The sequence below is a fragment of the Perca flavescens genome, chromosome 1 (assembly GCF_004354835.1).
Source record: "Perca flavescens isolate YP-PL-M2 chromosome 1, PFLA_1.0, whole genome shotgun sequence".
NCBI classification, from domain to species: Eukaryota; Metazoa; Chordata; class Actinopteri; order Perciformes; family Percidae; genus Perca; species Perca flavescens.
In genome coordinates this window covers 22,108,397-22,120,757 of record NC_041331.1, presented here as the reverse complement: position 1 = coordinate 22,120,757, position 12,361 = coordinate 22,108,397, and the positions used below count along the sequence as shown (strand labels likewise).

The window sequence follows — 12,361 nt, the reverse complement described above, 5'->3', positions numbered from 1 at the left end:
CAGGTTCTGTGAAGATGAAATATAAAAAGCCACCAAAAGTTTTATTTACATTTTTATTATTTAAGGATTTTCTTTTACTACAGTAGCTGTATGTAAAATGATTTAATTTAAAATGGAACAACTGATATACAACCATTAAACAAAATGTTGGTTATACAACAAAGTTGAGCATCATAAAATAATTACTCGTACCATTTGATGCTAGTTACATCTGTGACATGCAGTCAGTTCACAGTGCTATTATTAGTGTGTCTCTTTGAACTGGCGGTTATCTTTCTCAGGGTCAATGTCCACTTTGTGTTTATGTTTGCTTGTCATGCTGAGTCGGGTTAGGTTTGTTTCAGGGCAGCAGGTCAGATTAGGGATTCTGGTCATTCTGGTCACACTTTAACATGACCTTTATCCCGAGACCCTGACGCGTGGTCTCAAAGGCCTGGACCGCCTGCTCCAGGGGGAAACGGTGGGTCACGAGGGGCTTCACGTTCACTTTACCTGCTGCCAACATGGCTATGGCCATCGGCCAGCTGCAACACAGCGAGACAAACATTTTACTCATGAGTTCATTATCTGCAATACCTAATAGGTACTTTACGAGTTGAGCTTCGGCCACAAACATAAATGATCGAATTATTACTCTCAAGTGGAATTTCCTCCAGCTTTGCTTTAAACGTCTGCTTATAGAAAACAAGAGGGCAATTAATGGATATTTCCTTACGTGTTGCAGTAGCGGAAAATTCCTCTGATGTCCACTTCTCTTATGGCAGCATTGATCAGAGGAATAGTGACCATGTCGGGACCGAGACCCACCAGCGCCACCACACCTCCTGAACGTGTCGCCTGAAATTAATTTTGGGTTATTTTATGAGACTGCAGATACTGAAAATCTGGCATTTATGCCTCATAGTGAACTGAGTATATGGTAGTATAAATGACAAGCAGTGGAGGAGAAAGTATTCAGACTCTTAAGTAAAATCAGCAATACCACACTGTAAAAATACATTACATCTATTACATCATCCATTACAGTAGTAAAATAAGTAAAAGACCTGCATTCAAAATGTTGTCAAGTGTACTTGAAGTATCAAAACTAAAAGTAAAATGGAAAAATTGCCATTGTGATTGTTGCATTATTATATAACAATACTATTACAGATGTAATAACATGTAGGTAGCATTTTACTGTTGTAGTCGGCTGAGGTGGAGCTAATCTTAACTATTTTATATACTGTAGCTTAAGCTGTTGGATAAATGCAGTAATCCCTCTGAATTGTAGTGGAGTTGAAGTATAATGTTGCATGAAATGGAAACACTAATGTAAAGTACATATAGTGCCTCAAAATTGTAAGTAAGTACAGTAACTGAGTAAATGTACTATTGTCTAGACTGTGTGCACAGCTACTTCCTAATTCTGAATACAAGTTTAAACAGTCTTTACTGGGTAGTCACATACATAGATGGCAGTTTGAATGCTGCTCTCCACACCAGAGCATTCAATAGTAACGTGAGGCTGAGCGCCCAGCTTGTCCTCTACACTCTTGGCCAGCTGTTGGGGTCCATCTCCTCTCTTTACCGTCAGCTGGAAGTCTGCACCCAACTCTTTGGCTATTGTCAGACGCTCAGGGAACAGATCTGAACACAGCAAAGATGGATTAGAGAGAAAAAGAAAAGACTGGACAGAAGATGCTACCAGAATATGCATGTTGTGTTGTTTCAGTTGAGATAGATGTTTACTGTGTGTGTGTGTGTGTGTGTGTGTGTGTGTGTGTGTGTGTGTGTGTGGGTGTTTTATACCGGTGATGACGACCTGCGAGGCCCCCATCGCCTTGGCCACAAGCAAACAGACCAACCCAATAGGTCCTGTGGGGAGAGAAGAAATAAACAAGATTTCTTCTGTGTTAAATATCAATTTGAAGCTTGAGATTTCAATGTTCAGATAAAAGGGAAAAAAAGAGTCAGTCACATGTACTGCATAACTTTACCCCTATAAGAAACAAGGAACTATTTCTTATTTTAAGTCTATTTTTTGGGGCCTTTCCCTTTACTGTGTAGAGACCAGAGGTGTCAATTCCAGGTCCAGAAAGTAAAGGTCCTGCCATGTGTTTATTCCACCAATGAACTCAGCCAGCTGATTTCACTAGTTAGCAGCTGATTTCACTAATTAGTAGTGAAATCAGCTGGCTGAGTTCATTGGTGGAATAAACACATGGCAGGACTTTTACTTTCTGGACCTGGAATTGACACCTCTGGTAGAGACAGTGGATAGACATGAAAGAAAGGGGGAGAGGGCAGCAGGTCGGATTCAAACCCGCGCCGCTGCAGGACTCAGCCAACATGGGGCGAACGCTCCTACTGGGTGAGCTAGAGGCCGCCCCAACAATGAACTATTTCACCTGGGAATGCTTAACACAGGTGTCTTAAATGTGCATCACCTTGTTTTCACAAAACAAAAAGGGATTTGTTAAATATTAAGTCTCACAAGGTGCGTTAAGGTTCAGTAGTTTTTTACTCACTCCAGGTTTGTTGTGTCAGTAGGATTCTCTGTCAGTGACTACAGCCAGTGATGTGTTTTAAACTAGACTCCTAACTTGCAGGGACATGTTAGACCAACACAGTACAATCACCTCCTTTCATATTAGTATGCAGCATGTCCTGAAATGAAGGCTGCAGTATCTTGATGATGGAAATTTCCTACAAAAAGTCATGACATTTTTATCGCGTGTTAAATAGTTTTTCATTTTTACCTGCCCCACAGATGAGCACAGTACTGCCGAGGGTTACACCGGCTCTGCGACAGGCGTGGATCCCCACAGACAGAGGTTCGATTAGAGCTCCCTCCTCGAATGTCACATTATCAGGCAACCTGGATAGAACAAAAAAGACACAGGACGAGAGAAAAAGAAAGACGAAAAAAAAGGATATATGCAAAGGCAGGCAGTTTTTAGGTAACCTCTAGTGCAGAGCCATGAAATCCTGAAAAAAAAACGGTTACTTGTAACAGAAGTTGGCATTGTGTTTGTAGTATCGGCACAGATTTCCATCGTCGGGGGGCGTGGCACAGAAGAAGATGGTAGGAGACAAGTTATATCGTCCATTTTTGAGGAACTCGTCCATCTCGCGGGGCGCGCCGGGCTCAATGGCCACTCGGTCACCTAAAAAAATACACAGTGAAGTTTACAGCAAGGACTAAGTGAGACCTTGCATGGAAATTAAACGGTATACTACAATGAATGCATATATTTAAATGCATTTATGGCACTGCACAGTTTCTAAAATAACCAAAGGTTGAGATAAGTAATTTTTAACTTTTTAAATTTCTGTTATATTGTTTTGGAATGATATTTTCAAAATATAGGCCTAGTGTTGTCTGAAAGCATCTTAACTTCCCATTTAACAGAATGGCAGATTTCATGAGACACTACCTTCGGTAGGCTTCTTCCCAGCTCTGGTACACAAACACCACAACCACTTACCTACTTTGAGGTGCCTGACTGCTGATCCGACCTTCACCACCCGCCCCGACGCCTCGTGCCCCAACACCATAGGTTTGGTGACCACGAAGTCCCCAATCCGGCCGTGCTGCCAGTAGTGAACATCTGATCCACAGATTCCTACAGAGTGCATCTGGAGCAAAACCTCTGGGTGCAAAACATGACACACAAGACAGGGACAGTGACAGTCCAGTACAGACTATAATGAGCAGGTATGCATTTTGTCACCTTTGTCACAAAAGGACACCAGCCTAATTCCAGACATCTTAATTTGCTCGATTGGTTTAGCAATTCAAATATGAATGCATTAAGTGAAACTAGACGGCCACTCAGACTTATCTTTAGGCAAATATACTGACCAAATGGAAAGGCAATCAGTTACAAGTATCTATTCTTTTGACCCCAGTGCATTCTAAGTTGACTTGCAAGCTACAAAGATATTCAGAATGAATATTAAAAAAAAACCACACATTTCAAAACTATAAAAAACTATGGGTAGTTTCTCAAGATATATCCATACAGGAAAATAAGTTGAGCTGAAACATTTTGACATGCAGCAGTTTTGAAACTGAGATTTAATTAATGTCACTTATAACCTCACATAAGGTGCAAAACAAATTCACATATATTTTAAAATGCTCGTTGAAGTAGCCTATAAATTGTAATTTGCATGTCAACAGTATTTTCCAACACATGAGCTCCACCAGCTGAATATATCACACCATTGGGTCCTGGCTCCGGGACGGGGCGCTTTTCCTTTGAAAAATTGACAAAATGCACACACAAAAAAAGGAAAAGGTTGCAATCAGTTTAATTCACACAGACTGTAAATAATGCAAATGGTACATGTTGTTGTGGTCGGTCTCCTACCAGCCGGAGGTCTCCCTGCGCGTGCAGCACCACGGACAGATTTTCTTCCGCCATGAGAGATATAACACCGAGCAGACACAACAAGGTGAAGACGAAGCAGACAGATGAACTGAGTCCAAAGAGAGAGGTTTTTTTTTTTTTTACTGTCTATGCTTGTTAGGCAAGTGTCAAAGTTCAGCAGGCATCTTCCTGATAGCGGGGCTGGTAACAAAACAAAGCATGCGATTGGCCAAAGACCTTTGGAAGAGTCCACTTTGTAGGGGTGACCGCTTCCACGCAAAGAAATGTAACTGCACTATTAACATTACTATAACTCCTACTGCTGCTCGATATTACTATGATATATGTTTACATTACGTTAATATTGATTATAATTTACTATTGAGCCTGTGTCATCTATGCCGTGATGTAATTAGCATAAAAAACCCTTTAACATGCGTTGAACTATTGTCCAATTGAAAACCATGTTGAAAACTGACCATGTTTTTGTATGACAAATACAGCATTATGGTTAGCTATGTGATTAAATAAGATTTTTGTCAAGGTTTCTCTCTTTTGATGGCATCTACATTGCAGAGAAACCTGTGTCTTTAGATTTCTTATTGAAGTTTCCAAATTAAATAACATATTTCTAACTAAAAAACATAGAAAGTAGGAATGTGTTTTATAAACAAATAGTAAACAACCATAAAACATTTCCAGTATGGTATCTTTGTTTGTACAATACACATTTTATATGTATCACAGTTTTGTGAAGGGAAATCAATAAGAGATAAATAACAGCTCTGACCTGGATACACCTCATTTGTAGAGCACTAAATGAAAAGACTGTAGTTTGATGTTCTTTGTGCATTATGTGTATTGCAAACATTGCAAGGCTGCCAACTGGTGATTTAAAACTATAAAGGCCTATGAAGTATGTTAATAAACAAAATTGCAGGACAATGCTGTTCAGTTTCTGCTGCATTTCTTACATTTAGGAAAGCATTATTTAGTGAGGTATGACTACAGACTAAGTTAAAGCATGTTAGTTGAACACACAAGCTTAATTCCTGTGGCAACTCTTATGGGGGCAAGTATATACTCTGTGGTCAAACTTAATAGTACTTCACAAACTATACTGTAATACAAATTCCAAAGATGTAAGTAGTTATGTAATTGTAATTGTAAATGTGGACCCATTTGTACCATTTGCCTTTTTCATAGATGGTTCATTTTATTGGGCAACATGAAAAAATAGGGACTATGTTAGAGGGGTAAAACAATTAGTAGATACAATGAAATAATGTTGAATACAATCACAAAAGGATTAGCCATGTTACACTGATTTATTTAATGGCAGTGTATACATCTACACTGCATACACAAATTCAGCTAGGCAATGCAAACATACAGTAATATGAAACATAACTATTTCTAAAGTACATTATCTACAGCTTACAACTGTGGCACAACTGCTACTTGTTCTTCTTTAACATGTTTTTCTCTTAGTGCATGTTTGCTTATGTGTGCGGCAGGCAGCAGTGGGCTTTACAGTTGGAGCATTGAAAACATCCGGGACGGAAATCACACAGATCAACTGAATATTTCTGAAGGTTATTCATGCTGACGTACCCTGTAATAAATAAGTAATAATAACAGAGAAAAATGGTGTTATGTTAACACTCAACAACATAGAGGAAACTTCTCCCAACAGATGTTTCTGATTGTCTCATAATCCAAATATCGATTGCGCACGACCTTCATTACAGCTCAATTATCTATTATTATCTTATTAGAGAAACAGAAAAGACATTTCCTCAAAGAACATATAGTAAATGGCAATAAATGATAATTTTACCTGTGAGTATGTTACTAACTGGATAGTGAGCAAACAGAGGGGCTTCACTTTCTGATGAGTCTGTGTCAGATGGTTCAGAACTACCAAAAAGAGTAATAGGGACTTCATTAATTCACTAGACAGTTTACAAATTCTTGAGATCCAATATTAAATATCTACAGTGGAAACTTAACATACTCGCTTTTGCTGACTTCACTGTACTCATCTTCTGTCTGGCAACTAAAACTCTTATGGAAACCCTGTCAAACAGAAGGCAGTCCAACTAAAGTGACTGACATAATTTGACTTTGTGTCAATTATTTTAACTGGTGTACTTACCTGAGTCACTGACAGCTCATCGTCACACTCCCAAATCAACCTCCCAACCACTTGTCTCACCTCTTAAATGATAATAAGAGGAACATTGTATGAGTTATAATTCATAAAATTGGTTTTCTTTCAAATTAATCAATCGTTAGAGTGGATCCCAACAGTTTTGACTTAAGCAATGACCCTTTATCACAAGTTGATTATGTCTATGAGTTGCAAGAAGTTCAACCAAAGAGAGATTTAGCATGGTTTACAATAAGTCAATAAACATACTAGTCCTCACCGTCCTGTACTGAGGCTGGGGGCAGCACATAATGACCAATACACACAGACTTTACACTCTGGCGCTTCTCACACGTGGACAGAAACAAGCTGTGAAAAACCACCACCTTGTTCCAAAGATAATCTTTGCTCTCAAATATCCTGAAAAACAGAAAATAAAGTATAGCTTGTAGAGGATTATAGTAAAATGACTTACAAATGTTCTGCTAGATGATAAATGTGCAACTTTCCAGTTCTTCATCACGCTCACCTCAGAGTATCTGGGCAAGTAGCATCCTCACTGAAAAGGTAATCTGCTGTTCTCCAACCAGCAATGGTCCCACCCTCCAATCCTACAAGAAACGTATACTATGAACAAAAAGCAAGATCAAACTACCACAAGTGTGTGTTTTGGAATGCCAATGTAGGTCCAACGTGAACTAATTCAATAAATCAATCAATCAATCCATTTTTATTTGTCACATGAAATCGGATGCCCAGCAGAGAAGTGAGGTGAGTGATGAGCGACTCATAATCACACACGCCATCACCGTCCAACGTCAACCACATAAAGCACTACTAATAAAAGCCACTGGTTCCCAAACTTTTTCACATCAAGGACCCCTAAACTAACACAAATTAGACCACAGAGCCCCATTTGATAAGATTTCGTACTAGGGTTCTAATAAACCTAGGCTTTTTGCTTTTAACGTTAGATGTTTTATTACAGAACGTGTATTAAACTCATGACAAAAATACATACATACAGTAATTGTGTTACATTTGGATGGAATTATAGTGAAAATAAATTATTTCCTTTTTGGCTGGGGACCCCCTGGAACTCCCTGAAGAATCCCTGGGGGCCCTGGACCCAACTTTGAAAACCACTGAACTTATTAAACGTTCTAGACCGCTAGTTAAATTAATATATACATTTATGTTAGCATTATTTAGCAGGTGATTCATAACTAGCTTAGCTCAATTAAACCTATAAAGTCAAACATTGACCTGATAATAGGTTACTTACTCCAGAAGTTGTAACATGCCTGTGGCACACTGCTTGAAAACCAGGCAGACTTATTCCTAAACATAACTAAAATACAGTCCTCTCTTTTGATAAGCTGCTAGCTATTAACTTTCCAGCTAGTCTGCTTATCTTTATCTTTTACACTGCTGCGCCTGCGCTGTCGTTTGGCGCGCAAACTGCTCTGCTGCATTTAAGTGCTGTTGAAAACCGTTGGAATTGTTGAAATTCGGAGAATCGGACGTTTTACCAATATCTGCTTACCAAACAACCAGGTCTGGGTCTGACCCTTCTCTTAATACATCCATGGTCTGACCATGAGGTTCTTCTGACTTGCTAGCTTTTATATTTCAGTAGCATAGGAGGTGGATTCTATGGCTGTTTGTACTTATGGTTTAATGTTTCGTTTTTTATATGTTTTAAAAAAACAGCAAGCCTAAAAAACAAGTAAGGTATTTAAAACCACAACCACCGAAAGAAAAAAAAATCCTGCTTTTGTTCTGCTATTTTTCCAAACACATGGTCTGGGTAAGTTAGCTAACGTTAGCCTGTTTGGCATAGTGAGGTGTTGATGATCCTTATTTATCTTTGGACGTTTTTTAATGTCAAACAAATTGTCACATATACCGCTATAAGTGAAAAATATTCAGTGTTTCTTCAATATGTTTCTTCAATGTGACCTTGTCAGACATGGCCACAATGGATGGTTAACGTTAGAGGTAAAGAGAGGATCCAACTGACAGCGAAAAGCAGAGGATTGTGAATGTGAGCACCACACAGGCGTTTCTGGATGAACTGTGTCCCCAAGTCAAGGTATTTATTATCTGCTGTAAGGTATGTTTTCTTATGAAAGGTACAAGGATATCCTTTATATATAACAAATCAGAATCAAACATAAAATCTATAACTGACATACACATAAAATAATGATAACTTTAGAAGCTGTTAGATGTCTGTCGGTCTGTTTTGTAATTTACTGTATTTCTTTCTCATCTGATGTTTCTAAAGCCATAGAAAGTCAAAGATTGGAAGGCTAATGCCTCTCAGTAACTACAACCTATTATTCCTCCTCCTGACTGAATATTGTATTGTGTGCCTGTCCTGTTTTTACATTGATGATGTTACAAAGGGCGTTCCTCGGGGATCCACTGTGGGCCCAGTTTGCCATTTTCAGAAATTGATTTTCACATTTCAGAGATATAGCTAGATTTAATCTCTGCTGTGACCAGTGGTTTCATTGAGAGAGTTGGCATTTTGGTCATTGAGAAATTGACAAATATTTATACAGACAAACGGATTACCATGGTAATATCATTGAACGCCATAGTCCAAAAGACAACCTCTCAATTTAGTGTTTTGATGATTGTGGAAAGTTCAGTCTAACATGTTGGTCCAAAATCTCCTGTATGTTCATTTGGGTTGAGATCTGGTGATTGTAAAGGCCATAGAAAATTATTTATACAATTTAATTCTCGTCAAACTGCATGGAAGCTGTCTTTGGTATGTTTCCCCACCTAGTTATTGTGGTTTTTACCTTTGTCACCCATCTGAAGTATGCAGTACTACATTTTACCACCAGATGGTAATATTTTGTAACATATATGCCTACACAATAGACCTTTTCAGGGCAGACATGTTGACATAGTAGGAAAAGCACAGGTGTATTCAAAACCATTAATCATGGCTGCATTCCACTTAGGAGAGGTCCTGGTATTGTGCATGCTGACTCACTGAAATAGCTTACTGGGACACTTGATGGAATTGAGCCACCGTTAAGGTTATCAATTACAGCTATGCTTTTCCTGCTATGACAAGTCAAAATATCTGCTGTGAAAAAGGTCCATAGTCCATTATATGGCTTACAACAGTCCAGTTTAACAATAAATAAAGTCCTGTACTGACAAGCCGTTACGACCCTTTTCATTTAATTAGTGCAGCTGCCATTGCATTGATTTGAGTCCAAGCAGGTAGTGTATTTCCAAAATGTAACTACCTTTGGAAAGCAATATTTTGACTGTGAAATTGAGCTGGTGACTGAATAATGGTGTAGCTTTCAGTTGATGGAATTGCACAAGAGTGATGATGTGCCCCAGCTTTTAAATGACCCAGCATTGGATTATTTTTAAATATTAGTAAGCAATATTCCAATGTGGTACTGTTTTATCTAATGTTCAGCAACCAGAAATGTTTGTTGGAGGTAAACTCAGTCTCTTACAGATAAAAAGCTGATAACATTTCATTTCAGCAGTTATGTTGTCAAATCTCACTTGTTCACAGTAGCATCCAGTTCTGTGTACTGGCTTGTAGACTCACTCACATATTGGACAGCAGTTTTTGGCAGTATGTAGACATCAGCATCTCTTCTTTTTATTATTCTATATGCTCTGTAACATCCTTGGTGGGGTTGACGGCAGGTCAGGCGCTCATTGCTACCACAGACACACACACACACACACACACACACACACACACACACACACACGCGCAGAACCCGCTGACTCCTGTTTGTGAAGCGCAATAATGTCATGTAACCTTGTGTTTTACAACAGCAGCAGCCTATTAAGGAAGAGATTGCTGTACAGCAGGATTGCTGGTATAACTGATAGGCTATGCCTGTTTGAACTCTGAGAAACCAATCACTCTGTCACTAAAGGGAATGTATAGGATGTATCTCAGGCTATTACAGGTCTTAGGAATTGCTTGGAAAACCACTGAGCAGCACATCTACTGCCTGTTGGTGTGACAGGGGGTGACAAGCATGGATAAAGGCAGAGATTGGATGTAGGTTACTACATACATGTCTGTAATATTTTGGTCAGCTTTCCTGCGCACTGGTATTGGATGGAGACTGAGTTCAGCGTACAGTGAAGCCACACCCTGTTTCTTATACCCAACCCCCCACCATGCTCCGCTCAGAACAAAGCACTGGAGAGAGAGGCTGGTTGGTGGTACATGCACTAAGGTTTAACATGAGCAGAAAGACAGAAGACAAAATGAATCATCTATCTGTTGTTGATTGACCTAACCCGTCAACAACACATTTATGATAATTAAAATGTTGGTTACCCATTTATTTTCCTTGCAAAGAAACAATATAATATTACCAGTATATGGATTTTACTGTGCATGAAAATCATTTGTCTTCAGTGACTTTCTTGCAAACCGTTGTCAAAACATTAGAATGAATAAAATGATGATGAATGAAATACTGTAAACATTAAAGTGGTCGATTAATTGATTTGTGTACTACTGACATAGAATGAATCCACAACATTACTGATAATTGGTTAATTGTTTAAGTCATTTATTAAGAAAAATGCCAAAGATTCTCTGGATCCAGCTCCTCAATTGTGAGGATGTTATGCTTTTCTCTGTTTTACATCACTGTAATTTGCAAATTTGCATTTGTGTGGTGTAATGTGAAGATGTCACATTGGACTCTTTATGATGGGCATTTTTATTCATCAGATAAATCTATTATGTAAACAAATGTTTGTTGCCGCCCTAATTAAGTGGAGCGCGGAAACAACTAGTTGATTGATTGATTACTAGATTTAAATTTTTTTTTTATTTTTCGACCAATGATAATTTGCTCTGGTCCTTGTCTTGTGAGATAGTAAGTGAAATATCTTTGTGTTGTGGTTGGACAAGTTATTTGAATATTTGAAGGCTTTTGAAACTGATGGGCTTTTTTTACACTAAATGAATCGTCAGATTTTGATAAAGAAAACAATTGTTCAGCTCTTATTTATGTTCAAGTTGCAACCGGGATGTATTATCATAATGAATTCATGCTCCAACTCTTAAACTTTACATGTCTCTTGCTCTTTTGTTTGACTCTGGCCTGTTGTGTGTTTGTGTGTCCTCTGATGTCCAGGAATAATTCACATAATCTGAATTATGTAAAAATGACAGGATCTGTCCTCTTCCTCCCCTTTGTTTTCTGTTGTGCTGATTTAGTCTTTTCAGCTTCCCTTTTGCTGGACAGAGTAAATGGCCTGCGGTGGCAGAGCTGGCTGCCCCGGGCTCATCCATCTCCTCTCTGTCCCTTATGATGTTGGTCCTTTGTGTGGTAGCCCAGATTGTTGTGTTGCCATTGTTGCTGTTTTATTGTTGTTGATGGCAGTGTGTTTTAGGGCTGCAACTAACAATTATTATTGTTAATTCATCTGACGATTATTTTTTAGATGGACTAATTGATCGTTTTATCCATAAATGTCAGACAACAATACCTATCGTCACATTTTCCCTGGGCACAAAGTGGCATCTTTGTATCACTAGTTTTGTCCAGACAACAACCCATAACCCAAATGTATTCAATTTACTATAATAGACGACTTCGAAAATCAGCAAATATTCACATTTGAGAGGCTTAAACCAGTAAATTGTTTGGCATTTATGCTTAAACAAATTTGTTACTGATTAATATTACTTTAATTGACTAATCGATAAATTGTATTAGCTTTGGTATGTTGCTATAGTAGTACAATATGATTACCATAATGTTACATAGATTTGTCTCTGTTTTGTCACTAATGAGATTCAACTATAATCCTGATACAGAGATGT

General features: G+C 38.4%; 3 protein-coding genes across 5 annotated transcripts in view; 1 reads left to right on the top strand and 2 right to left on the bottom strand.

The window, feature by feature from the left end:
- Nucleotides 1-294: 294 nt before the first annotated feature.
- sord (sorbitol dehydrogenase) lies at nucleotides 295-4,598 on the bottom strand. Its single transcript, XM_028576862.1, has 9 exons — nucleotides 4,359-4,598; nucleotides 4,211-4,244; nucleotides 3,471-3,635; nucleotides 2,990-3,149; nucleotides 2,742-2,860; nucleotides 1,792-1,857; nucleotides 1,451-1,629; nucleotides 716-837; nucleotides 295-524 (listed from the first exon to the last, which is right to left on the bottom strand). Exons 1-9 carry the CDS (start codon nucleotides 4,410-4,412, stop codon nucleotides 359-361), a joined length of 1,065 nt encoding a protein of 354 aa, XP_028432663.1. The 5' UTR covers nucleotides 4,413-4,598; the 3' UTR covers nucleotides 295-358.
- Nucleotides 4,599-5,667: 1,069 nt separating this feature from the next.
- terb2 (telomere repeat binding bouquet formation protein 2) lies at nucleotides 5,668-7,959 on the bottom strand. Of its 2 annotated transcripts, XM_028585402.1 has the most exons (7): nucleotides 7,796-7,959; nucleotides 7,040-7,121; nucleotides 6,791-6,930; nucleotides 6,517-6,578; nucleotides 6,376-6,437; nucleotides 6,199-6,278; nucleotides 5,668-5,973 (listed from the first exon to the last, which is right to left on the bottom strand). In XM_028585402.1, the coding sequence occupies exons 1-7, from the start codon at nucleotides 7,857-7,859 to the stop codon at nucleotides 5,861-5,863; spliced, it is 603 nt and encodes a 200-aa protein (XP_028441203.1). In that variant the 5' UTR covers nucleotides 7,860-7,959; the 3' UTR covers nucleotides 5,668-5,860. The 2 variants fall into 2 exon arrangements, 1 of the variants encoding a protein (XP_028441203.1); XR_003693161.1 differs by lacking the exon at nucleotides 6,376-6,437.
- A 20-nt stretch (nucleotides 7,960-7,979) lies between these two features.
- tjp1a (tight junction protein 1a) overlaps nucleotides 7,980-12,361 on the top strand; it is a 138,918-nt gene continuing 134,536 nt past the window's right edge. The window contains exons 1-2 of one of the 2 annotated variants that reach the window (XM_028585344.1): nucleotides 7,980-8,067; nucleotides 8,481-8,605. In XM_028585344.1, the coding sequence (XP_028441145.1) occupies nucleotides 8,583-8,605 (23 nt within the window). In that variant the 5' untranslated portion in view covers nucleotides 7,980-8,067; nucleotides 8,481-8,582. The other variant, XM_028585335.1, reaches the window with a different exon arrangement.